At 38.1% G+C, this 24,310-nt stretch overlaps 3 protein-coding genes across 7 annotated transcripts; 2 read left to right on the plus strand and 1 right to left on the minus strand.

Annotated features, from left to right (window-relative positions):
* Positions 1 to 900: 900 nt before the first annotated feature.
* On the plus strand, positions 901 to 5,093 carry LOC135595409 (uncharacterized protein At5g39570-like). Its single transcript, XM_065086277.1, has 2 exons — positions 901 to 2,043; positions 4,820 to 5,093. Exons 1-2 carry the CDS (start codon positions 1,012 to 1,014, stop codon positions 4,895 to 4,897), a joined length of 1,110 nt encoding a protein of 369 aa, XP_064942349.1. The 5' UTR covers positions 901 to 1,011; the 3' UTR covers positions 4,898 to 5,093.
* Positions 5,094 to 8,691: 3,598 nt separating this feature from the next.
* LOC135594949 (transcription factor MYB4-like) lies at positions 8,692 to 10,140 on the minus strand. The gene is made up of 3 exons (XM_065085457.1): positions 9,942 to 10,140; positions 9,723 to 9,852; positions 8,692 to 9,566 (listed from the first exon to the last, which is right to left on the minus strand). Exons 1-3 carry the CDS (start codon positions 10,072 to 10,074, stop codon positions 8,903 to 8,905), a joined length of 927 nt encoding a protein of 308 aa, XP_064941529.1. The 5' UTR covers positions 10,075 to 10,140; the 3' UTR covers positions 8,692 to 8,902.
* A 5,194-nt stretch (positions 10,141 to 15,334) lies between these two features.
* LOC135586425 (probable hexosyltransferase MUCI70) lies at positions 15,335 to 24,067 on the plus strand. Of its 5 annotated transcripts, none has more exons than XR_010480370.1 (7): positions 15,335 to 15,717; positions 16,632 to 16,904; positions 18,799 to 19,154; positions 21,425 to 21,636; positions 22,118 to 22,276; positions 22,460 to 22,638; positions 23,722 to 24,067. XR_010480370.1 is itself a non-coding variant. In XM_065086278.1 (7 exons), exons 1-7 carry the CDS (start codon positions 15,561 to 15,563, stop codon positions 23,791 to 23,793), a joined length of 1,506 nt encoding a protein of 501 aa, XP_064942350.1. In that variant the 5' UTR covers positions 15,335 to 15,560; the 3' UTR covers positions 23,794 to 24,067. The 5 variants fall into 5 exon arrangements, 4 of the variants coding, with proteins under 4 accessions (XP_064942350.1, XP_064942352.1, XP_064942353.1 ...); XM_065086278.1 differs by having other exon boundaries at positions 22,118 to 22,374; XM_065086280.1 differs by having other exon boundaries at positions 22,118 to 22,374; positions 22,460 to 22,562.
* Positions 24,068 to 24,310: the final 243 nt, after the last annotated feature.

Consider the following 24,310-nt stretch of genomic DNA (forward strand, 5'->3'; position numbering starts at 1 on the left):
TTAGTTTGATTAAGGTTATGAATCTACTTGTATCATTTTACAGAGTCTTCAAATAGATTTTATAGTATTTTTATTGTGTTATACTGGGTCAAAACATTATAATTAACAAAAACAAAATCATTCGGTTTGGTGTTGAGTATTTTTAGCATTGTTCTAAACAAAGACATCATTTAGGAAAAACTAAAACAGGATCATCTTTTTAAAAAATAAAAAAAAAATTCTGAAAAAGTCGGCAAAGATATTATATAAAATTTAATGTTAAATTTCTAAGGTCGACCAGAATCAATTGCCACTGATTTGGACAAACTCGACACCACCTGTCTTCCTATCTTTGCGTGTACAATGTATCGGGACATGATTTTCACCTTCAATTTTTTTTGTTTGAAAAAATAAACGAAACAAAAAATAGCAACTAATAAGGATAAATTTACAAAAATAATTATATAACTTTGAGTTTTCCACGTAAAACAGTATAAAAATTTTAAAAAATCTCATACAACATCTCTTATTTTAAATAATCATTTTATCTCTATTAGTCATCGCCCTCGACGTGCCTCTACTCTCATCAGCCTCATGCATGGTTATCTTATACTTAAGTTAATCGTCTACCTCTCCTCATGTAATTATATATATTTTCGTTCGTCCTGCTCTTTTAGTTATCTATCTCTACGTGAGGATTATGAATTTTTTTTTAAATTATGAGTAAAATAATTTATTTATACAGTTAGAGCTGTTTGGTATGAATTTTTAAAACATTAGATGTTATGAATAATTTAAAGTTAAGATTTTTTTTTTTTGTAAAAACTCGCCCAACTAATAATAACAGGAATGTTCAATTAAAGGCCTTCCACAATATTAATAATAACTAAAAATACAAAGGCCTCTGTGATGCTCATACGCCCACCTGCCCGGCCACCGCCTCCAATTATAACTAACGCGTCACCTTCCACACCATTCCTACGCCCGGTGGATCTGAGAAGACTTCTTCGTGAGGAGAGAGGGCAGAGAGAGATGGCGTCCGCTTGGAGAGGACGAGATGAGGCGGTGGATGACTTCGACGAGTATGATCCGACGCCTTATGGCGGGGGGTACGATCTCAGTCTCACCTTTGGCCGCCCCCTCCCGCCCTCCGAGGAGACCTGCTACCCCATCTCCTCCGCGGGCTCTAACGTAGACTACGCAAGGCCTCAGTACTCCTCCGGCTCCGTCCCCTCCGCCTACGGGGCCTCCGACTACGGCGAGCCCTATGGCCGCCCGAAGCCCAAGCCGGAGCCGGCCTACGGCTTCCGGCCCCAGCAAGAGGTCGAGGGAGGTGGAGGCGTCGGTGATTTTGGTGGCTACGGTGGCGGTCGCCGCCCTCAGCCCAGGCCTGGGTTTCAGGATCACGGATCTGAGCCAGGGTCTGGGTATGGTGGCAGCGAGGAGTACGGATCTGGGTATGGTCGTGGGTTACCCAAGCGCGATGAGGATAGTTCCTACGGATACGGGTATGGGCAAGGGCACCCCAAGCCCTCAAGAGAGGAGGAGGCTGGGCAAGGATATGGTTACGGGAGCAAGTACCAGGGCGGTGGTGAACATGGATCTGGTGGCGGTGGCTATGGCGGTGGCAATTACGGATCTGGCGGTGGTGGTGGCTATGGCGGTGGCAATTACGGATCTGGTGGTGGTGGCGGCTATGGCGGTGGCAGTTACGGATCTGGTGGTGGTGGCTATGGTAGTGGCGATTACGGATCTGGTGGTGGTCACAAGTACCAGGCCGATGAGTCCGGATATGGGTCGAATCCGAAGCCAACTTATCAGAGGCCTGTCTCTGGTGGAGATGAGGAGGGGACTGGGAGGTATAACAGGCCCGTCTATGGACGAGATGAGGAGGGCACTGAGAGGTATAATAAGCCCGTCTACGGCGGTGACGAGGAGGAGAGTGGGAGGTATAATAGGCCAAGCAGGCACGATCCTAACCAAGGTGAAGGATATGGTCGCCCTAGCTATGTGAATCCTGCATATGGTGCTGATCAAGGTGAAGGGTATGGCCGCCCTAGCTATGTAAGTCCTCTGTTTCATATCACCTCTGTCCTCACTTGTTCCGTTTACTGTGACTGAGATGATCATTTGTTATTGTTTGATAGTGGTTGATCATGCATTCTTCTTCATGCATAACCTCTTGATGGACAGTGTTTCTCTGTCTTGACTTGCCTTTATACCTGCCTTCCATTAACTCCATATTTACAGTATCATCCTGTGCAAATTTTGCGTACCAATTTCTGCTAGTGGATCCTGTCAGAAATTGGCCATGGTAAGGCAGAATCAGCTGATTCAGTCAAAGTTAGCCGCTCTTCATACACAATTGTATGATCTTGTTCATTTTGGCTTATTTATATTGATGCCTAACAATCGAAAACCAGATCCTCATGTATCCATAGAAATTGTTTTGGTACAACATATGATGTTACTTTGAGAGGGTTCTTCTTTTACCTTAGCGTGTTAGTTACATGTCAAAAGTTGAGCAAGTTACTCCACTTTGATGGTAGCATTGCCTTATTTGTTTTTATACTGGAAACCTTTATCTTCAGAAATAAGCTTAAATATACAAAATTGGAAGGGCCTTCTCTCTTTAATTCTCCTTTTTTCTCTTATATGTACCTTTTAACTTCCTCAATTACTGTTCATATATTGTGTGCTGTGGTATCTCTCTAGCAATATGTTATCTTTATTTCTCAGTCCAATCTGTCTCATATATTGCAAAAGCACTGGAAAAGGGTAGATCTTCAAGCCGTCGATGAGTAATGTAATTGAGGCATCTTTATTTCATGGTCATAGTCATGGTTTGAAATTTTTTTCTCCACATTCATTTTCTCCTTCACTCATATGGTTGTCATAGTGCCTCCTCTCTCTCTCTTTTGTTCTTTCAAGGTTGTCAAATTAACTAGAAGTGCCCAAAATTGGCCTACTCCAACCAAGTTTAATGTATTCTGGCTGAGTCTGATCAATCTCTGTTGATTTGGCTGAGAAGCTGATAGAAATTGGATCAGTTTTAGATTATATGCCTCAACACAATAATCAAGATGCTTCCTACCTAATGATTAACCATTCCCACCTCATTTCTCTCTCCTAGATCGTCGAATATTGTGATAATCGTTTTTTTTGTTTATTTCATTTCATTTTTTTTTGGGCACTTCCCCTGTCTTCTTGTGGTGAAACTTGAATATATCTTTTATGCTGCTTCCTTTCACAATGTTCCTACCTAATATGTCTTCTACTTCTATTTTCTTTTAAGCAAGCTACTTGTGGCATAACTTTTGCCTTCAGTGGCTGGTTCACAAGTACAACAATGTGCAAAAGTAAAGTGAATGTGATTTAAATAAATGCTTTGCTGGAACTATATCTTCTTTTTAATGACATATAAGGTACAAATATGGATGTGAGCTGAATACTTTCTGTTAACAAAGATGGGTTAAGAGTATTTTATTCATTGTAAAACATATGAACATGAAAATAATTAGGATAGGTTTATCTTGGAAGAAGGGAAGGTAAAAGGTTCCTACAACATAGCAATAGAGCAAAACAAAATAACATCAGGTGTAATGCAACAAAAACAACAAAACCAAAAGAAAAAGAGCAAAGTAAAGAATAATGCAATTTGAAATAATACAGCATATAAAACATAATGGTGTAGCACGATAGAAAATGAACAGAATAATAAAAAAGTAATACATATATAATAAAGCGTCAACCACATTAAGTTGGTTTCTTGCAGTTATGTGGATGGTAGTGGAAGGAGAATTGTCCATTTGTTTCTCTTATTTGCAATAATGGAAAGGTCTAATCAATTATACAATTAAGCATATCATCTGACTGTCTTGCCCTTTGGAAGGAAATCAATGATAAGTTTTATAAGAGGTGTCTTTTCTGGGCAATACTTTTGGAATGAGGTGCACAAAGGATGTACCTTGTTAAAAAACAGCAACAGTGGAAGAACTAGAGGGATACAATATGTGCAGGTAGCAAATATGTCGGTATAGATAATGTCATGGAGAGGGGACGGAAGAGAAGCACCACCAGTCATGATTCAGGTCAGTTGCTGCATATTTGGTGGCAAAATATTGATAAAAGCGATGAGGATGAGAGAGAGAGAGAGGTTTTGTTTTGGGATTGCAACTTTCATTTTGGTTGCCGTTCTGTTGGATAATATACATTTCCTTAGATTGGATTCTGGTGATGAACAAATGACAGTATTTGAATTTATCATTAGTTTAGTATGTAAGTTGGGTTGAATTGTTTCTTGGCCATTTATGAGATCCACAAATTAATTAACCCATAATAAGGCTGCAACTTTTGTGAAATTTTATCCGTTTTTTGCTCACATCGGAGGTATATAATAAACCATTGATGTGCTAGCCCAGATGGCGTGCATAAGATTTAGTAACATCCAATAATCTACTGTTATATATTTCTTAATTGTTAATCACATTACCCGAAGAGGGACATCCCCTCTTCTTTGCATACGCTATACGAATGTGTACCTTTTGCATGCTTTATAGAGATAATAAAAAATGAATTATGCAAAAAAAAAGAGATTTAAGATTCATTTTAAGCAATGATCCTGTTCATTAATCTTGATCTTAAGTTTTGAGATCTATGCATAATTTACTTCAAACCTATTTGAAGCTTCAATGTCATGAATCAAAGTCAAAATCTCTTTTGTAGTTTGGACATCTTCAAACTTAAATATATCATGTTCAGCTCAGTTCGGCTTGGACTCGGTGGTTTGTGTGTGCTTTTCCCTTTTCTTTTTTTTCCTTCTAATTGGAGTAACCGGCAGGGAAATGACTCTGATGAGGAAAAGAAGCACCGCCATCATAAGCACCGCCATCACCACCACGAGTATGCTGATGATTGACTGAACGACTTCCATGTTTACAGTGTTTGGTTTGATGCCCTAACACTGCAGCTAGCAAGTTAAATAAAGTTAGGGCAATGGCGTGTACCGGCACTTTGGCTCATTTCTGCTTGTGTTTTCTTGGGTAAACAAACAATGTTTGCAAAATAAGGTGTTTGGATAATTGCAATTATTGCTACAAGCGCTATTATGGCTACTGGTGTGTTTTTGTTTGGTTTGTCATTGTGTAGAAGCCAGCATCTTTAGTTTCTCATTAGCCAACATATTTCATGGTTCGACTTTCATGTTTCAGCCGCATGTATCATGAACGCAACACACACCTTCATCTACCCCATATAGCGTAGATATTATATTCATTAGTTCGTAGCATCTACCCAGAATGGCACAAACCCAAGAAAACTGCACCATCTCTCTGCGACTCTCTTCCTAAGCTGTTGGCATTACTAGTTTGTTGTTGCTGCTAGCCTTTCTCAATTGTGGATTGGAGGCGTTCTACCTGCAGGAGAATAATCCGTTCCTGCTGCGTCTAGAATGTCGAGGTAGGTCTGCGGTTGCTCGAAAGGAGACGGCACGGTCGAGCGGAGGTCTTCTCGGCTGCCATCACCCTCTCTCTCGTCGGTCCTCTCGCTCTGTGAGTCACCATGAGATGAGCAAAAGAAGACATGCGCTACAGAATTATCTCTACCATCAGCTGCTACTTGAATACCAACCTTTGAGGTGGTCGTTGCACTAATCATGAGTTTCCTACTCTTTCCTGCATCGATAAGATTCGAAAGGAGACACTAATGTCTTTATGTCGATTAATGTAGTTATGCCGAAGCCAAGAAGACAAAGAAGGTGTCGACATACCTGAGCAATACCTATGAGATCCGCCACTTCCTCCTTCCGTCGGTCTTTCCTTCTCCTGCTATCGGCATACAATAAAACAGCATTATCCAAAGGCAAGAAACTAAGCAATGCCATACTTGATATGTAGTAGTCCTACTGGAATGCTACTGACATGGACTTCCTTGTCTAGAGAAGCCAGCGACTTGTCTTCCAACAATGCACCTCGAGAGTCGTTGGCTACGAGTATCACGAGCAAAAGAAGAGCCATCATTAGCATGGGAGGCCTCATGTATGCGTTGCAGTACTACTACTACTTGAAGATTTGACTTTCTTCTTTGTGCAAGGTGAGGAGGAAGGAGCGAAGGTGCTGGAGATGGAGTCTCGAGAACTCAGTGACAACCCCAATAAATATGCCACTGGGCTTCCCTGTTGCGTCCCAGAGATGATGCCAAAACACATGCATATGCCAGCCTAATTGAGTCTCTAATGAACAAAGAGAGACACGGAACTTTTCTCATCGAGACATGTCCTCCTGCTCTCCGAGAACGGAAAGGAGTACGTCAAGGGATTGGCCTGCACGAATTGGCCGACATGCCAAGCTTTTGAGGATGAAAAGACGGCATGCTTGCCGTCAAAGAACTGTTTCGAGTTGTCTCTCTGTCAGCCTCTCCCTATCGTCTCGCCCATGCAAGTTCCCAAAAGTCTTCAAGTGCTCCTCCGTTCACTCGACCGAGTTCCAATGGTTTGAGCTTCTAAACTTTGTACGTGCAGTAATAGGAGTTGCTGCATGCAACTCCTACTTGTACGTCGGTCTTTGGATTGTGTTTGCTAATTATCAATGGAGTATTAGAAAGATGTCATCCACAAAGAAGGGAGCCATACGAACCCCTAAATCTATGTGAACTGTGAAGGGAGTCGGTTTTCTTTGGAAACCAAGGTTAGAAGTCCCTTGCTTCATTGTCCAAGAAATATTGCATTCATCTTAGCTAATAAGCTATATTGTAATGCTTTTATCTTAGTCTCATGCTGGGAAAACATTTTATTTATTTATTTTAAATGTAGACATTATGATTGATGACTGTTTTTTTTTTGCTTGATATCAAACGCGACTCGGACTTTATCGAGTCCTTAAAATCCTTTATTGATATAAATATCGAAGATGTGATATGTTCGCGACATAATTTTATAGACATGACCAAATAGATTCAAAGTTCTATTTAATTCTCTTAATGACATACAAAATTGCAAGTGTTGAAGGAGCTCATACCTTTATTTTACTTTAATTATATATCTATATAACATAATGAACTTTTTCTATTAGAAGTAGCTGCAGGTGACAGACACCATTTCAGGTCAAAACATGAAGTGGGTTCACTCTCTCAATCCTCTAAAAGCCATTGGCTACAAGTGCTTAAGAAAAGAGGGGCTTACTACTACATTACTCAAAAGTAAGAAAGGATATAAGGAGAGGATGTGTAAATAAGGGAATAATTGTGAACAGCTAGATTGATCACATTTATGTTATCAACACTATTCCTTATATGGCCCATTTTTATCTATCTTCTTTTTGTTTCTCTTTCTTTGTCCCCTCTATTCTCTCTTAATGGTTTCCCTTCTTCAATCAAAGAAGACACTTGATCTAAAACAAACAAAAAAAAAATTATCATTTATTTTATTATCTCAGAAAAATTCATTCTCAAAAGGTTTGTATATATATATATTTTTTAAGTCAACAATTGGTATATGACATTAAAAAGAGGATATATGTATTTTATCTTTTTTTAATGTCATATATCCATCGTTGAGTTAAAAAAAATACATATACAAAATCTTTTTGAGAATGAATTTTTTTGAAATAATAAAATAAATGATAACATATTTTTTTTTACTTAGATCAAGTGTCTTCTTTATTTATTGAAGAAGAGAAAACCTTTATGATTGGTTTATTATTCATCACAAAAAATCAAGCTTTACCTAATATATAATTAAACTCATACACCCCCGAGTTTTCGTATAAACTTGAACTAAGCATAAGATGATGCAAGTTTAAGAGATTTTTTTATCTTTTTTTAAACGAAAGATAAATAGTAAAGGTAGAATTTAAACCGAAAACCTCGTGATAATCTATCAAAAAGTTTTTATCAACTAAACGAGTCACAACCTTCAATTTTTGAAGAAAAAATATAATTAGATCCTTACAAATATTATTAAATCTACCTCATCTAGAAAATGGTTCAAATACATGAAATAAGTCTGAAACTAACAATTTAAATCATGCATCAGATCAGGAGAGACCGATGTAAGAATTGACCAAAAGAAATTAACAATGACGGCCTCAAGTTCATAATTCTTGATGGGATGCATCGAAAGCATTCCCCACCACCTTCCTTTTGGTGATAATTTCAAACGAAATAACTCTTCTTCCCATCGTTGTCAAAGGTTATGACATTTAACACTTTGGCGAGACAACTTGCAACTATTTTTCCGTCAAATCAAATAGTTTTCCTTTTGTTTTTTCTTAAAATAGTTAGAGCCCAATGATAAGATTGTTCGCTTGTGTCTTAAAAAAAAAATCATATTTCAAATTATGAAAATAACCTTTATAAATATTTAATGATGATTCATTCCATTGTTTAAAGCCTCATTTTCCTTCTTTCTTTTCCTTCTCATCATATATAATAATAATAATAATAAGAATTGGAGAATGGTGATATTAAGAATAGCTCTTCAGATTGATCCTTCAATTGCAGCTGTAATGCTGCCTGGTAGAAAGAAACAGTGAGTGTCTCACTCATCTGCTTCTCCAAAACTAAGAACAACATTGAAAGGAAAGGAAAAAGGATAGAAGCTTTATATGCAGATTGACCTTAATTTGTTGCAAGTTTCCCAAGCAAAGTGAAAGCAATGCAGAGTGCGTAAGTGGGTCCCCTTTACCATTTCACAGCGGCATCACAAACCTCGACGAGGACACGAAGACATCAGCCACAACTACTTTGTCGTGACACCTATATATATATTCTTCCGTTACGGACAATTATTCTTGTACATCACACACATGCACGCAGTAATAAGTTATCTCCACCAACTCCCACCCTTCCTTTGTTGCAAGGTAGGGAGCCATGGAGGAGAAGAAGCAGGGGGGGAAGGGGAAGGGGAAGGGGAAGGCAACCCTCCTCCCTAGTTGATCCTCGATAAGGACGAGGAGAAGGATGTGATCATGGCGTCCATGGTGGATGGCGCTGTCGGAAGAGCTTCACCACCAAGACTTGTACCTGCGACTTGGTCCCATATCAGAGGGCTCGAGTACTGCCGTGAGTCCACCCATTCGCTTAGCTCCTGCTTCTCGAATGGATGCCTGCTCGCCTCTTCGTCGTCCGCCACGCAACACGGCACCATGCCGCCCATGCCGTCCACCAACGGCGGCAGGTAGTTGGACTCCATGCACGCGGTGAAGGCGAGGAAGGGAGGCATCGCTTGGTCTTGCTGATGGGTAGGGTTCCAGAGGTCGGAAGTTAGGGTCGTCACCTCCTGCACAAACTCCTCCTTGGAGCTGCCGGTGGCTGACCCGCTGTCGCCGGCGCTTACGTCGAACATGAAGAGAGGGCAAGGTGGAGGAGGGAAGATGGGATCGGCCGCAGATGGCTTCGGTAGGTTGTGGTGGAGAATGGCGTCGAATTGGTCGGCGGTGCTGAAGACGGGTTGAACGTGGTCGAAGCCGGATGGGGTTGCAGTTTGAGCTGCTTTGCTCGGCTTGTGGATCTTCTTTTTGATCCACGAGTTCCAATAATTCTTGATCTCGTTGTCCGTGCGACCGGGCAAGTGGCTTGCTATATGAGCCCACCTACAAAAGCCAGCTTATCGTTAGAGGCAATGCAACGAAGCTTTCTCCGGCTATGAATCAATGTAGATAGAATGAAATAGATTTCAGCTGGCCTGGTAATACAAAAGAAGTATACGGAGCGAAACACATATCAAATTGATGTGGATGTGATCAAACCTGTTCCCAACAATCTCGTGAAGGTTGATGATGAGCTTCTCCTCCTCCGGCGTAAACCTTCCTCGTCGTATGTCGGGCCTCAAGTAATTGATCCATCGTAACCGGCAACTCTTCCCACACCTTTGGAGTCCTGCGTGACAGGAGAGAAGGGAATAAAGGAAGGAAATGAGAGCACTGTCTTACCATTACCATGGTGGAGAGAGGGAGAGAGGGATGAACCTGCTTTCTCGGGCACTTCGCTCCAGCAGCCATAGCCATAGGTGGTGATATATCTGATGAGCTTTTCATCTTCCTCGGGCGACCACAAGCCTCTCTTAACTTTCTGTTGATTGCAGCAGGAGTGATGCCCCATTCCACTCGCCTCACTACTCTTCACTTAGTTATCTCGATCTGTTCTTAGAGCTCACCTCTGTCTCCACTTGGTGCAGTAGGTTGGTTGGAGAGCTCTCCCTTTTTATGTAAGGTAGAAAGAGGTAGCTCCTCTCTCTCTCTCTCTCTCTTTCTCTCTCTCTCTCTCTCTCTCTCTATCTTCCCGCTTTCAAGCTGTCACTATACCGACAAGTGCACCCGATGGGACCGCCTGCCTCGGGCTCCTTGCTTTCCATCTAACCTAAAAACGACTCTCCATCGGACTCTCTCTCTCTCTCATTCGCTGAGCTCCTCTCTCAGCTACGTAGAGTGGTGCTACTACATCTTTGACATGCTGGAGTATATGACATGCTTTAGTAATACATCATCCTTTGGAAGCAATACATAATAAGTGGAGATAAAGAGTTTTACCAGAATAATTTTGTCTTGTTAGCTTGTTAACTCTACTACTTGGGATGCACTCAATCTAATGGCAATCCAAACACAATCTTAGAGGTCTCGTGGCCTTATCCCAAACCAGTAACAGCTAGCTATAAATCGAGGACTTCATTTCGGACATTGTTTCCACATTTGCACTGAAGCAAAGTTGCTCGCAGATGCGCCCATCTCTTGTGGGGTCTGCCTTGCTTAAATCTGCAGTAGGCGGCCACCCACATATCAGAAACAAAGAAGAAGAAGAAGAAGAAGAAGAAGAGTTATTTCGCCCGATTTGCTTTAAGCTGCAGAATGAGATTTAGACTGCATCCTTCTTCTCCTATCTGACTCCATATTAGCTGAACTCATAAACCCCTAAGCTAATAAATACGATTGGAAGTTTAATACATTATGAAGTGATTGATGTACGCTGACACCTCTATGCATGTCATATTGATTCAGCCATTTCAATATTTATGTCTACAAAGTGACATCTCTATCTAATATATAGACAGTACTATTAAATGTCAGTGCACTGCGCAAGAATTCCATGATGTTGCTTGTGGTGCAATTTAATGACTCAGGTCGACAAACGTTTGTTCATTGTCATACTGTACGCATCAACAAATTCCAAGCATCCCTTTTCGATAGTTAGATTGCTTTGCCATGTGATTTTGTAGTTGTCTAATGAGTTATCATTTTGTAGTTCTCTGTGCTCTGAAGACCTCAGTTTCTGATCATGGACGTAACCACTAGTCCATCCCAATCAACCAAACTGGAAACAATTTCATCTTTATTTATTTATTTCTCTTACATACAAATTGATATATACAGTGGTTTTAAAGTATGTATAGACGTAAATATGAACTCTGAGGGATACATGCATGGCTAATACAAATCAACATCATTTTCGATGGTATATAATACTTTTGATGAGCATATACTAAATATCTATGATATAGAGGTGTGCAGAAATTATGATCATCTCAGTCACAATCATAGAAAGTCTAATAAGAGAAAAAAGATCACTAAGACACACCACCAATCCCCAGTCCTTAAGAGAAATCTCCTCTTTGCGACTTAAGGCACATTTTGCCTTGCATCTTGAGAGAGTAAAAGAGGAACAAAAGGGAAGGCCTTTGATGTGAGCTTTCATGCTTCATAATAGCAATAAGGAATCCTCCGAAACAGTCCATATTGCATAAGGTTGCTGCAAGAAGGGGATTGATGGATAGACCTATTGATTCTTCCATAACTTCGACATGTTTCCTGTGATGCCAATGTAATCATTACATACATGTACGTCATGGGTAGAGCTATACATATATATTCCTTTGATGGATGTTGATACATACATTTACGAGGGCTTTTAATTCTCCCTTCGAATATTGTGGATAAGATTGTGGAAGGACACGAATGAGGTGATGGCTGTCGTACGAAGTGTTACGTTCGATGCTTTCGCAATCTAAAATGTGCCGTAACTCGTGACGGGGACCAAATGCGCAGAGAAAGGATCTGTGCGAATCGAGAAATGGTCGGCAGAAATGTTGAATCCCATTCTATTGATCCCAACTCAATCGATATGAAGTGAATTATTCGTGATGGAATAAAGATATATGCCGAATTGATCTGAATTATTTTATTTTATGCATATTATAATCATATATTAGCTTACCTCATGTGGAATTGGAGTTTGAGGGATCCACAGAGGCCTCAATTTCTTAGAAGGGAAAGGAAGTACATGTAAATTACTTATTAATCCAAGCAATTCCGGCTGCGTATTGCTTGGGGTGCGGGCGTCAGGGCGAGGCTCCCCTGTCCATTTTACGACAGCGACCACGCTTTCACCCTCTCAGAAACCTCTGGATATGGGACCCACAGTTGGGCCCGGTACGGAGTCCAGTTAACAGCTTGCTTTTAGCAAAGTGAAGAGGGTCGAGGATACTCGATCGCACAGGACCATCACGGAACGCCACCGACAGGCAGAAGACGTGCATGAATTCTCTTTCTTCGGTTCTCCCCCGTGCGATCATGTGGTTATATTAAATGAGCGCAGATGTCCAGCAATGGCGTTGCTTAGAGTTGTTGCATGAGGAGGTGCAGGGAAGGGGAGGGGGGAGAGAGGGTGTGGTGTGGGACAGGCGTGATGGATTGATTGAGGCCAATTACTCACCATCTTTGACGTGAGAGGCTTTTTGCTTGGATGGATAGCAAGCACAGCACAAAAAGGGATCAAAAGTGTGTGTGGGGAGGGGGAGGAGAGGATTTGGAAAAGGGGATAATGATTAGCACGTAACTTTGGGGAGGAGCAAATGGTTGGTTAAGCCAACATAGTCTTGGATAGATGAGACGTCCCCAGCAAAACCCTCCCTTTCCACCTGGTCTTCCTTGGTCCATCTCCCCCTCCCGACGCCCCACTTCAGTCTCCTTCCTTGCATTAGAATGCTCTCTCTCTCTCTCTCTCTCTCTCTCTCTCTCTCTCTCTCTCTCTCTCTCTCTCTCGTGCACAGTGAATCGACGCCTTCATTCACAAGGACCACTGGAAGAAAGGTGCTTGACTTTAAGCATACTAAAGGCAGCAACAGGCCCCCGGTGTAGCGCATCTGCGAGGCTAACTTCATGTTGCTAATAAGAAAAGGGAAGAACTCATAATGAATGCAACTTTCTTTGACTGGGGGTGTGGCAGATAAGCAAAGATACATCAAGATGTGTTGTGGTTCTCAGCTAAGCACATTTCAAGCTCGATGGAGGATTACTATCTGCAGATCGGAAACATCCATGAATTATTTGCAGGTGCAGCTACTTGGATGTCTGCATGTGTAGTTTCTATTTGTAGCCGCAACTCAGATGAAGGAGACAACAGTGTTTTGGATACGCGGAGTGCAGAGAAGAAAGAGGAGAGAGGAGCAATGTGTGAAGAGGTAATTAGTGCGTGATAGGATGAAGAAGATATCTAAATCCAATTATGGTTTGCAGCTCAATTATTTTGCTACTGTGACATACAACATTTCATGTCAAAAACTCAATGCAAGACATCCTATAATAGAATCGAAAGTTTCAGACTTAGCATCTTTTCATAGTGACATGATCTATGCCAGACTTGGATTAATTTCATGGTTGAAGAACAAGATCTCTATGGATAATAAGCTCATCATACCAATTCCTCAGGAGCCATTCTAGGAAAGATCTGTGTGTGACAACTTCACCTTTCCCTCCTAACTTCTCTCTTCTTAGTCTTTCATCTACCCATGCCCATTTTTCACTGTAAGTGATGAATGGATGATATCATGTTGGTGGGGTATTCCGGATATTTATGGCTTATAATGTATATGTTAGTCATTTACTAGATATATGTTTGTATGATATGGTTATTACTTATTTTCTACCAATTGTATGATAGTTATATTTTCATGAATTATATTATATTAATTTTTTATCTTTAAATTTGAATTTGTATGTTTCTTGTCTAATTAATTATGAAGATAAAAGAATCTTTCAACATATAATATGTTCAAAATTTTGTTCATACTGTCCTAATATTACGTTGATTTAAAATATATTTTTTTATTTATAAGTTACTTTCTTATTCGATCCTGGTCTCATCGAACCAATTCGATCGATCTCATTGATCTCAATGGCATTGTTTTATGATATTGTTTTAGGTGGGTTATTTAGCTACTAAGAATCAATGTTTAGAAATTGTAAAGATTTCTTGTAATGAGATCATGTAAAATTTCAATTCTCAAAATAAATATATATGTGGAAAATACTATTGAAACTTAAATATCTTAACCATTAATTAGGGTTTATTTATTATGGGAGACTAATTTAACCATTACAATAGCTTTTAAGTCTCAGTCAATTTTAATACCTTTATGGGCTCGTTGTGGTCAATCTCTTTTCATAGGCAATTCCTCTATTTTGATTGGAACAGTCCTTAAAATGACACAACTATGAATTAATAACAACTAGTCGAGAAGATATGATGAAGATTTCACTTTTAGGAATAATTTTACATTTATAAGAAGAATATTTACCTGATTTGAATTAGTTGATTTAAATTGGGATCAATTGAGGAAAAAACCTTTAAAATAGGAAATTGGAAAGACTAGATTGTTTGCATACAAGTGCTATAATCCCTAATTGTCATATGATTTGCATATAAGATATCAAAAACAGATGTTATATAAGCCATACAAGAAGATCCAAAGTCCATTAGCCAATTGAGATGGAGATTTGGCCCAATATGGTTATGATACTTCTCTAAACGACATTCAAATTAAGCAATGGGCTATGCAAAAACATAAAAGTATCTGAAAATATTTTCTCTTTGTGATATTTACTATTCAGTGATACTAAATCCTTAGCAATAGTTTACATTATGCCAATTACTTTACATTATCAAAGATAATATTTCTCTTAACAATCTATATAATACCTAAAACATTGGCCTTAGGATTCAAAATCCCATCCAAATAAATTTGAACATGATGTACATAATTCATTTACGAAAGATTAGAAGTTTGATAACTCATGTGATAAATTATTTTTTCTAACCCAAATCCAACATCGGAATAGAGGAAATAATATACAATGGCAACCAAAATTTGGCTAAATACCAATAAATATAATTAACAAATATAATTATTATTTAAATGATGCCGTAAAATTATGCGTATAAATTGAAAACTCAATTTCTTTAAGATTCCCGCACATCATCACGAGGTGTGATGATCCATGTAATTTTTGGATAATGACATGGGTATTTTCGTCTAATAAGAATTATATGTTGCGAAGAAACAAGAATACGGGATTCGTTGTGGCTTTGTGCGGAGGCCAGTCGAGCTCCCGATTCCATCCTCCAGATCCGACCTCTCCGGTCTCCCATCTCCAAAAACCCTAACTCCGATCCCCCTTCCCGATTGTTTCGCCGGCCAAATCGTTCAGATCTCTCGCATCATCTTGAGAGCTGCAGCCCGGAATTGCTTTAATCTGGTTTTCCTTAGATTCTTGAGGGATTCGAAGTTTGGATGCGCCCGGCAGATTGGCGCTTGAATGGGTTCCTATGGTCTCATTGGTGAGACATCAAGGCCGCGCCGAGCGAGAAGGCTCGGCCGCGCGTGGAAGCGGAGGTGTTCCCTGTGGTTGTTCTCGCTCTCCTTGCTCTCTCTGGTTTATCTCGCTTTCTTTGGGGCCAGGTTGCCATTTGATAGTGAGTTGCTCTTTAATTGCCTTTATCTCGTACCTTGTTGTCATTACTTTCCTAGTGAGTTAGTCTTTGATTACATGTACCTGCGACTTGGTTGCTGTTACTTGCCTCTTAGAAGTGTTTTAGATAAGTGTTTTATGCGACTGATTTTATGCGCTTCAGTTTTAAAGTTCAAAATCTTGTGATTTGAGCTTTGGACATATCAGACGGTAAAGAACACAAAAAAGTATTAAGCTTATGTAATTTAATTAGTCTGTAAAACGGTGGTGTGCAGATGACCTTAAGGAAGAAGGTAACCATCTTCCTTTAACTCTCCATGATCAATGTTTGTGGTTTAATAGAAGATTTTTGAATAAGTCTAATACGTAGATTCCTGTTTACTGATCGGTGAGAAATTGGACTCTCCTAATTGAGCTCTCTAATGTTGCCGGTTAAATACATTTGGCAATTTTTGTGATGGTCTGCAAAGCAAGAATAGTGAATATAAACTTATGTTGGAATGGCTTGGTTTTATTTGTCAATTGTGTGAATTGCATAACTTTCACATCCTTATATTTTCTTATGATGATCTTAAATTTGAAGTTTGTTCAACTGATATTAAACATGAACTTGCTGAACCAATAAATGGACTACAATTTAAATAATTCATATTTTATGTAAACAGTATTTGAACTGATTAAAATTTTTTGGTCAGACTAAATGATAGTAGTAACTACGAAGGACAAAGACCATGCTGTGAACTTATGGGAAGGAGTGATTTTGCTTACAGGGAGTTTTCTTTACTGGATGGTATCGTATCTTGGGATGTTTTATCTCATGAATTGTAATGTAGTTTCTCTTTGCAGGATCTCATTTATCGGTTGTCATCCTTCTCTGCTAAATGTTTGTGTGGAAGAATTCTAACATATTCTTTATAGGTCTTCACCATGGACATGTGAATGAAAGAATTTTTGCCAATGAAGTTGAGAAGAGCAAGATGAGACATGCAAATGACTACATATCTGAGGATATAAATACTCTTCTTGAAGGGCAAGGTTCTCATACTTCTTTGGGAAAAGAAATCTCTGTCAACAAATCAAATTTTCGGAACTTGGGCTTTGCTTCAGATATCAAAAACAATCTCTCACATGCTAGGGCTGATAGTCAGCTTGAGGGCTCAAAACATTCAAGAGCCAAATCTCGCAAGCGCCGTAAGGACTTTAACTTCTTGGTTCTTTAAATTGTAAATAAAAAAATTCAATACTTCTACTATAAAGTACTGGTTCATCCATTTCTTTTTCCCTATTATGTGGTGCATAGAGTTCCTTAAGCAGTCTTTGCAATATGTGAAGGATTCTGGTAAACTTTTGGACTGCTTCTGGTTTTCTCGATTTATTCCTTATTCTAAATATTTGTTTATTCTGAACCATACATGGGTTCCTCCTCATTCATGTCCCAGTGACAGAGCAATCAACTGTTTTGAATCTAAAAAGGGAAATTCAACAACAAACCTTCTTAATGAGACAAGTGTAATTACTTCTTTCTGTTTTCTCTCTTTATCTGATTGATGCTTTCTTCTCCTGAATGATTACAACTTTTGGTTCTTGAAATTACCAAAGTAGAAAACTCCAACAGTTACAAAAAGCAGCTGTTCAAATTACCAGAATATTCTTCTTGAAATCATAATATAATGCATTGCTGCTGTCTTTCTTTATTGGGTTTTGTTTGAATCCATTAAGGGGATCCATTGTGGTCAACTTCTTCACGGAAGAGGTTGGTGGTTGGATCAAGGATAACCAAACACTTTCTCTTGCCTTCTTAAAATATAGGGGCCAGGTGAACTCTCTAACATGGAATCTTGATCTAGTCCACATCCTGATAGGAGTTGGTTAGGTAGTCTTGTTCCTCTTTGATCAAGTGATTCCTGATATAGGAGTTTGGTGTTGGGCACTGCCATTCTAGAAGTTGCACCTTTATTAGGACTCCAGCTCATAGTTCGCGTAGATTGGTTGATCTGCCTAGCTGGCAAGGCTAGCCACAAATTGCTTGAAGCAAAAGGCAAGACTGTGGCAAATGTCGGATGCAAAAATACAATGGAGCCTGGTTGGATTGTGGATCATTGGCGTTGGTATGTTGGGGTGTCATGCAAGACACCGAGGTGCAAAAGCAGCATTCTTTAATAGTCATTGATTGTTTAATTCCGCAAAGCATGATTCTCAAGTGACTATTTAGCTGCGCATCAAGCTTTGTGAAAAGTTTCTAAGCATCCCATTGTTAATGAGCTTTTGCTACTTTCATCCAGTCTATTGAATAATGTAGGATTGATGCAACGACTATAAAGCAGAGTAAAACATCGCTCTGTGGATAATTAAAGGAACTTGCAATTCCCCCATGGTAGGATCCTAAAACAGGAGCACTCTTCGGCTATGTTTATGTATAAGAATAAAACTTTATCTCATCTGATTAGCTATAGTTTTTAAGAAGTCTAGAAATAAGAAATATATGTTTTAGGACTCTTAACATATTTCTTAGGTCAAGACATATGTTACTATTTTTGTTTAATGTTTCATCGCTTAGTTCTGACTTCTTCTCCACATCCCTTGTTATATTTGTACCTATATGTTCTTCTAATTAAAATGATATTGTAGGAGCACCTTACCACAAGTACTTGAACTTACATTATTTTGAAGTAGTGGTGACAAAATAAAACTATTATCATTGTAGTAACATTATGTAGACCTTGTTTGGTGTGCCCTCAAGTCAAGCTTTTGGTAGGCATATCTTATTGGATATAAGCATTGCTTTATTTGGTCATACCAAGCATGATGCTCATGTATGACCATTCATCAATCATTTGATCATATTCGTGTTCCATATGGAATTTCTTGAATCATGAATTTTGTATTTGATCGCATCTTGGTCTTCATTCTGATGTCTTTTTAATTCATCATTTGCTAAAAGAATTCTGGCCTTATCTTCTCTTAATATTCCATTTGGCATCGTAAGTCAATCTTTTCATTATCTCTCTATGCATGATTTTGGAATACATTAATAAATTTTATCTTGAATAAATTAACGTTGCCTTTTATGTTGCCAAAATTTCAGATGTTCCTTGTGAAGTTGGGTTTGCAGAGTCAGTTGACAATCTTGTCGAGCCAGAAAATTACCTAAATTTTACTAAATTTTCTCTAGAATACATCACTAAGGAGGAAACTTCTAATAAGAATGTTGTGATTGAGCCTCGATTTGGTGGGCATCAGACACTTGAACAAAGGGAGAAATCATTTTATGCTAGAAATCAAACAATTTATTGTGGTTTTGTTCAAGCGCCAGAGGGATACCGTGGTACTGGATTTGACTTGTCTGAGAAGGACGGGGAGTATATGGCTAGTTGCATAGTTGTGGTGTCGTCTTGTATTTTTGGAAATTCTGATTTTTTGCGGAGGCCAACAAGCAGCAAGGTACAAAAATTCTTTCATCGTAATGGATCATAGCATTAATGGTTATATCCATGAGCTTATTAACAATTCTCAGATCATCTGACATTGTCATACTATAACTTGTTTGGTCATGAGGTTGAGCATTCTATATCTGCACTTAGGCCATCTTAACTAACCTTAGAATATCTGTTTCAGTAGATTTCTTTTCATTACTTTATAAGTGTATTTATATTCTTGTTAAGACTAACCCTATATATTCTTTTAAGATGATCCTTATATTTGTTTCGGCGGATTTTTTATTAGTTAACATGCTACAAGGCTACAAGCATGTTTCTCTTATCAAAACTACCTAAGTTATCTGTTTCAGCTGCATTTTGTATAAATATTTCAGCTGCATTTTGTATAAATATAACTCCATATGTCATGTTTTAGCCATGTCCAACCACCATGTGCATTGTGTGAATTCATTAGTTTCGACTCATGTATTTGTAGAATTTTCCACTTTTATAAAATAACTTTTTTACATTGAGAAAAGAAAGTTGTAAAGGCACATGGTGAAGGTTAAGCAGGAATCAACAAATTTAGCTGAGAAAATTTCTTGAAGATATGGTAATTCAGTTACAAATTCATGAGAAAAGGAATTGTCAACTTGGTAGCACATTATAGGTTGTGTATTTTGTTAATAAGAAACTTCAGCTATTTTAAATGGGCTATAAGGACCAAGCTTGTAACTTTTATTACTGTTAAGCACTGAACATATATCATTCAGCTTGAAATAATGGTGCATAATTTGGATTCTAATAATTGTGTGCCTCATCATGTAATTTGATTATTGATGTACATCTTTTGCTTTCATTTATGACTCAAAATCTTCAGTAGATTTTGATCATTTCGGTGCTATAAAGTATAAACTGCATTGCTAAGAAGGTGCAATTTGATACCATCATGAATATATTTGAGCATCTGGGAGGAAAATTACCTTTTTGAAAGATCCAAGTATTTGATTGCCCCACAGTGAAATTAAGGAGAGTTGCCTCTTTGGAAATACTAAAATACTGATGAACCGCACACAACTTAATGCTACTTGTGCAAAAGTCAGCAAAAAGGAACTTCCTGAGCTTTTCCTTTTTCCACCATGTATTATTTTTTTTCTTTCCATCTAACTTGAAGTTACGAAGCATCATATGGAGGAGTCAAAAGTCCTCTATATTGCAAGATCAATCCATAAGATCCTAACTATTTTGGGGTTGGTTAGTTTTTTTCTACCTTCGATGTCTGATAAAGGCAATATCACTAGTCAGACTAAGAGCCCCAAGTATCCTTTTATTTTATCTAGTAAAAGTTTTCTTAAGTTTTCCAACATCTCTCCTTACACCACAATCCTAATTGACTCTTGTTTGTCCTAACCACTGTATATTTTTTTCTCATTTGGAATATGCAACAATCTTTTTTTGCTCACAATGTAAACGTTTCTTTTTCCTTGTTTCTAGTATAACTGTAGATCCATCCGAACAACATTAGCTTATAATGATTTTGTACATTTGTTGTTTTATAAATATCAACAATTTTAATCTAAAGTATAATTGTGTTGTTTTATTATGTTATTATTTTTAAAATTTGAGGGCACACAATTATCAAAATACATTCTTGACACTTTCTCTTCATGTCTTTTACCATCCTAACTCTCCAATCATTCTGTTCAATGTTCATCAATATATTTATTAATGTTGAATAACAAATTCAAAATATCAAAATTTATGGGAGTTTTTTATCTGCTTACACTATATTATTCTCTTGTACTGCTAACACTACACTTCATATATTCAGTCTCACAGCCTGAAACCCTTAACTTCTAACGTTCATCTCCAAATGAAAATTTAGAAATAATAAAACTCTTTGTTTTGCATGCAAGGCCTTTCCCTTGGTGATATTATGGCTGAGAGTTTTGTTCCTAGTCAATTTTTTATGTGCATGTTTTTGATTTTTTTTGTTCATGTCATAATGAACTTAGACACGTGTACTGGTGATATCTTTTCATACAATGTCGCAAGTGTGAGGGAATTTCTTATTTTCATTTAAGCCTCTAATAACATGGGAGTGCTGGACATATGCTTGTGTTTATGGTTCCCGACATAACCTTATCAATTATTTTCTACTTTGCATATATTCATACCAACGACAATACCAACTTGTTCATATTTCAGAATGCCGTACCTTTCCCTGAGATTTCTCCATTTACATCATCTTTATATTTGTGTTGTAATAAAATTTGTAGGTTGTAATTGTCACAGATCGGCACATATTCTAAGAAGAATGTCTGCTTCATGATGTTCCTGGATGAGCTAACGTTGAAAAAACTTTCTTCAGAAGGACATGTTCCTGATGACATGGGAAACATTGGTCTATGGCGAATAATTGTCGTCAAGAACTTACCATATGCAGATATGCGAAAAACTGGAAAGGTGCCAAAATTTTTGTCCCATCGTCTGTTTCCATCAGCTAGGTAATGTGTATTAGCAATACTCATTCTGCACTAACCTAATATAAACTAAAGCTTTTTTGTTACCCAAGCCAAGCACAGATGGATGTGTGACTTCCCTTAATGGATTTTTATTTAACATCATGTTTTGACATATCGGGTATCAGATCCGTGCTGGTCCAGTCTTTAGTTAACATCATGTTTTAACATTTTGGGCATCGGATCCATGCTGATCCTTGATCGGATCTGCATGGATCCGGTATGTTCTGGCATACTGGTACATAGTACATCGACCATGTCAAGGACTTATTTGAAGAGTTGAGTATACACAGTGTTGGGAGGCATATGCTGCGGTCCATGCCATTGACTTGATAGGTCATCACACCTTTTCATATCATTCACTTTGTATTGGTCCGAGCGAAATGCAGAACCAACCACTTCTGATGCTATCTTAATTTCATGTTCTAGTCGTCGATGTACTAATCTGCGTCCATGGTCGTTCCAGGTTCTCTATTTGGATTGATAGCAAAATGCGTCTTCATGCTGATCCGATGTTGATTCTTGAATACTTTTTGTGGAGGACAAGATCAGAATATGCTATCTCAAACCATTATGATCGCCATTGTGTCTGGGAGGAAGTACTCCAGAACAAGCGCTTGAATAAGTACAATCATACTGTTATTGACCAGCAGTTTATGTTCTATCAGTCTGATGGTTTGTCGAAGTTTAATGAGTCCGAGCACAGCTCTATTCTACCAAGTTGTCTGTGTCATTTACAATTCTATTTGAAGTTTGCATTTTGGCTCATCGTTTTGTCAAATATTGATGTTGTGATTTGCTTTTGCAGTTGTTCCAGAAGGTTCTTTTATCGTACGAGCTCATACGCCTATGTCAAATTTATTTTCTTGCCTCTGGTTTAATGAAGTCAACCGGTTCACCTCACGTGATCAGTTGAGTTTTGCATACACTTTTCTAAAGCTGAAGAGAATGAATCCAGGAAGGCCATTTTATCTAAATATGTTTAAGGTAACATAACTTCTCATATGAAATTCCACCATACTGAAGTTTGAGAATTAAAATATGAAAACCCACTTTTGCTTGGTGAACTTCAGTATTCTGCATGTGTATGCTTTTAAGTAATCAATTTGGAGAGGTCACTGCTTAACTATTGTATCCAGGTGATTTGCACTTACAGTTTATTATATTATTTTAATTATCCGAGTGGAGTATTTATTTGAACTGTGAAGCTCCTACTTTATAGTACCCAAAAACCATCTATGTTGACTATGATCTGACCATGCCTATTCTATGGCGGCACAAGTGTCAACACTGGCAAGTTTTGTGTATTCACCAATGAACTCTCAAAGGTCAAGATGCATCTTCTTTTATTACTCACAAGACTCCTTGAAGTTGTTTCATTCTTGTCTCCAGCACACATGTTAAAGCATCAAAGAAGCATCTTGTTTTGGCTTTAGCTTACCTTTCTAGACATGTATTTGGAAATAACTGCATGAATTAAAGCTGGTGTAGCTAGTAAGTTACAAGAACTGGATCATTGATTCATGCTCAAGATATTTTTGTCATGGTAGTTCAGACAAGAGCTTCTCCTGATTAATATATATAGGTAACAAAGTCTGCTTTCTTTCTGATCGTTACTACATTTGTTAACAAGTTAAAATATTAGATCTATAGTTTGTTTATTTCAAGTGTCTTCTGGTTTTTCACATTCTTTTCCCTCGTTAAAAGCAAATTTAATGGACTGTCTCCGATGTTTGTTTGCGATAGTCGTAAGAATATATATCTGTTTAGTACAGCACTATGATAGATCACAATTTAATCTTCTCTGATTGTTTAAGTCTATATCGATGAGGAAGATAATCTATGACAAAATATTTTCCCTGAGAGAAGACAAAGTTGTCAAAGTAGCCTTGGACTATTCTGGAAGACTGTAGTAAGGGATGAAAGTAAAGAATCAATTGTAGTCCTTTAGTGTCATAACAGATCATTTAATACAGCTGGGCATAACTTTTCTCTAAAAAAAAAGTACAATATACACAAACAAATGCCATGTTTGATCATTTGGAACTCACCATCTTTCCTCTGCCACAGGATTGTGAGCGGAGAGCAATTGGCAAATTGTTCCATCATAAGTTGGTAGATCATTCTTCACCGGTACTTTGAGAAGATAATTTTAGATTCTTCAGTCTCATACTAAGCTTGGAAGGTAGGAACAGACAGCTTGACCACCAGAGACTCCTCGAATCAATGCTCAGCTACAGAGGGAGGGAGGAAGAACCAGATATGGATTTAATTCCTAGAAGAGCAGAGGCTCTTCATGCGGATTTTGTTGCAGAGCAAGGATCTTTTCTTTATTGTTTTTCATAATTCAACCTTTCTTGCTGGTTGTTGTATTCTCATATTTTTTTTCTCATATATGAACATATATTTTTGTCTCTTTCTTGGTTCGCTTTTGTATTGGCGTTAGTCATCGTAAACAAAGCAGAAGCATTAGTGTATAAATAGTGATGGTGAATTGGTTGATATTCCTGTGGTTGAAATTATGATATATTCTGAGTAATTACATAGATTGAGATAACTGGGAATCAACAAAAATATTTGACGAGATGGTACCACTATTATCTAATTTAATATTTTTTAATAAAATATCATAAATCTTGCTTTAGATGTTGTTGAAGGA

This window comes from Musa acuminata, chromosome BXJ1-10 (assembly GCF_036884655.1).
Source record: "Musa acuminata AAA Group cultivar baxijiao chromosome BXJ1-10, Cavendish_Baxijiao_AAA, whole genome shotgun sequence".
NCBI classification, from domain to species: Eukaryota; Viridiplantae; Streptophyta; class Magnoliopsida; order Zingiberales; family Musaceae; genus Musa; species Musa acuminata.

Coding starts and splice junctions, on each gene's coding strand:
- LOC135586425 (XM_065086278.1), top strand. CDS start 15,561: ATGGGTTCCTATGGTCTCATTGGTGAGACATCAAGGCCGCGCCGAGCG. Junction 16,905..18,798: donor AGCCAAATCTCGCAAGCGCC/GTAAGGACTTTA, acceptor CCAAAATTTCAG/ATGTTCCTTGTGAAGTTGGG. Junction 19,155..21,424: donor GGAGGCCAACAAGCAGCAAG/GTACAAAAATTC, acceptor TAATTGTCACAG/ATCGGCACATATTCTAAGAA.
- LOC135595409 (XM_065086277.1), top strand. CDS start 1,012: ATGGCGTCCGCTTGGAGAGGACGAGATGAGGCGGTGGATGACTTCGAC. Junction 2,044..4,819: donor GGTATGGCCGCCCTAGCTAT/GTAAGTCCTCTG, acceptor AGTAACCGGCAG/GGAAATGACTCTGATGAGGA.
- LOC135594949 (XM_065085457.1), bottom strand. CDS start 10,074: ATGGGGCATCACTCCTGCTGCAATCAACAGAAAGTTAAGAGAGGCTTG. Junction 9,853..9,941: donor CGAAGTGCCCGAGAAAGCAG/GTTCATCCCTCT, acceptor CCTGTCACGCAG/GACTCCAAAGGTGTGGGAAG. Junction 9,567..9,722: donor CACGAGATTGTTGGGAACAG/GTTTGATCACAT, acceptor TGGCTTTTGTAG/GTGGGCTCATATAGCAAGCC.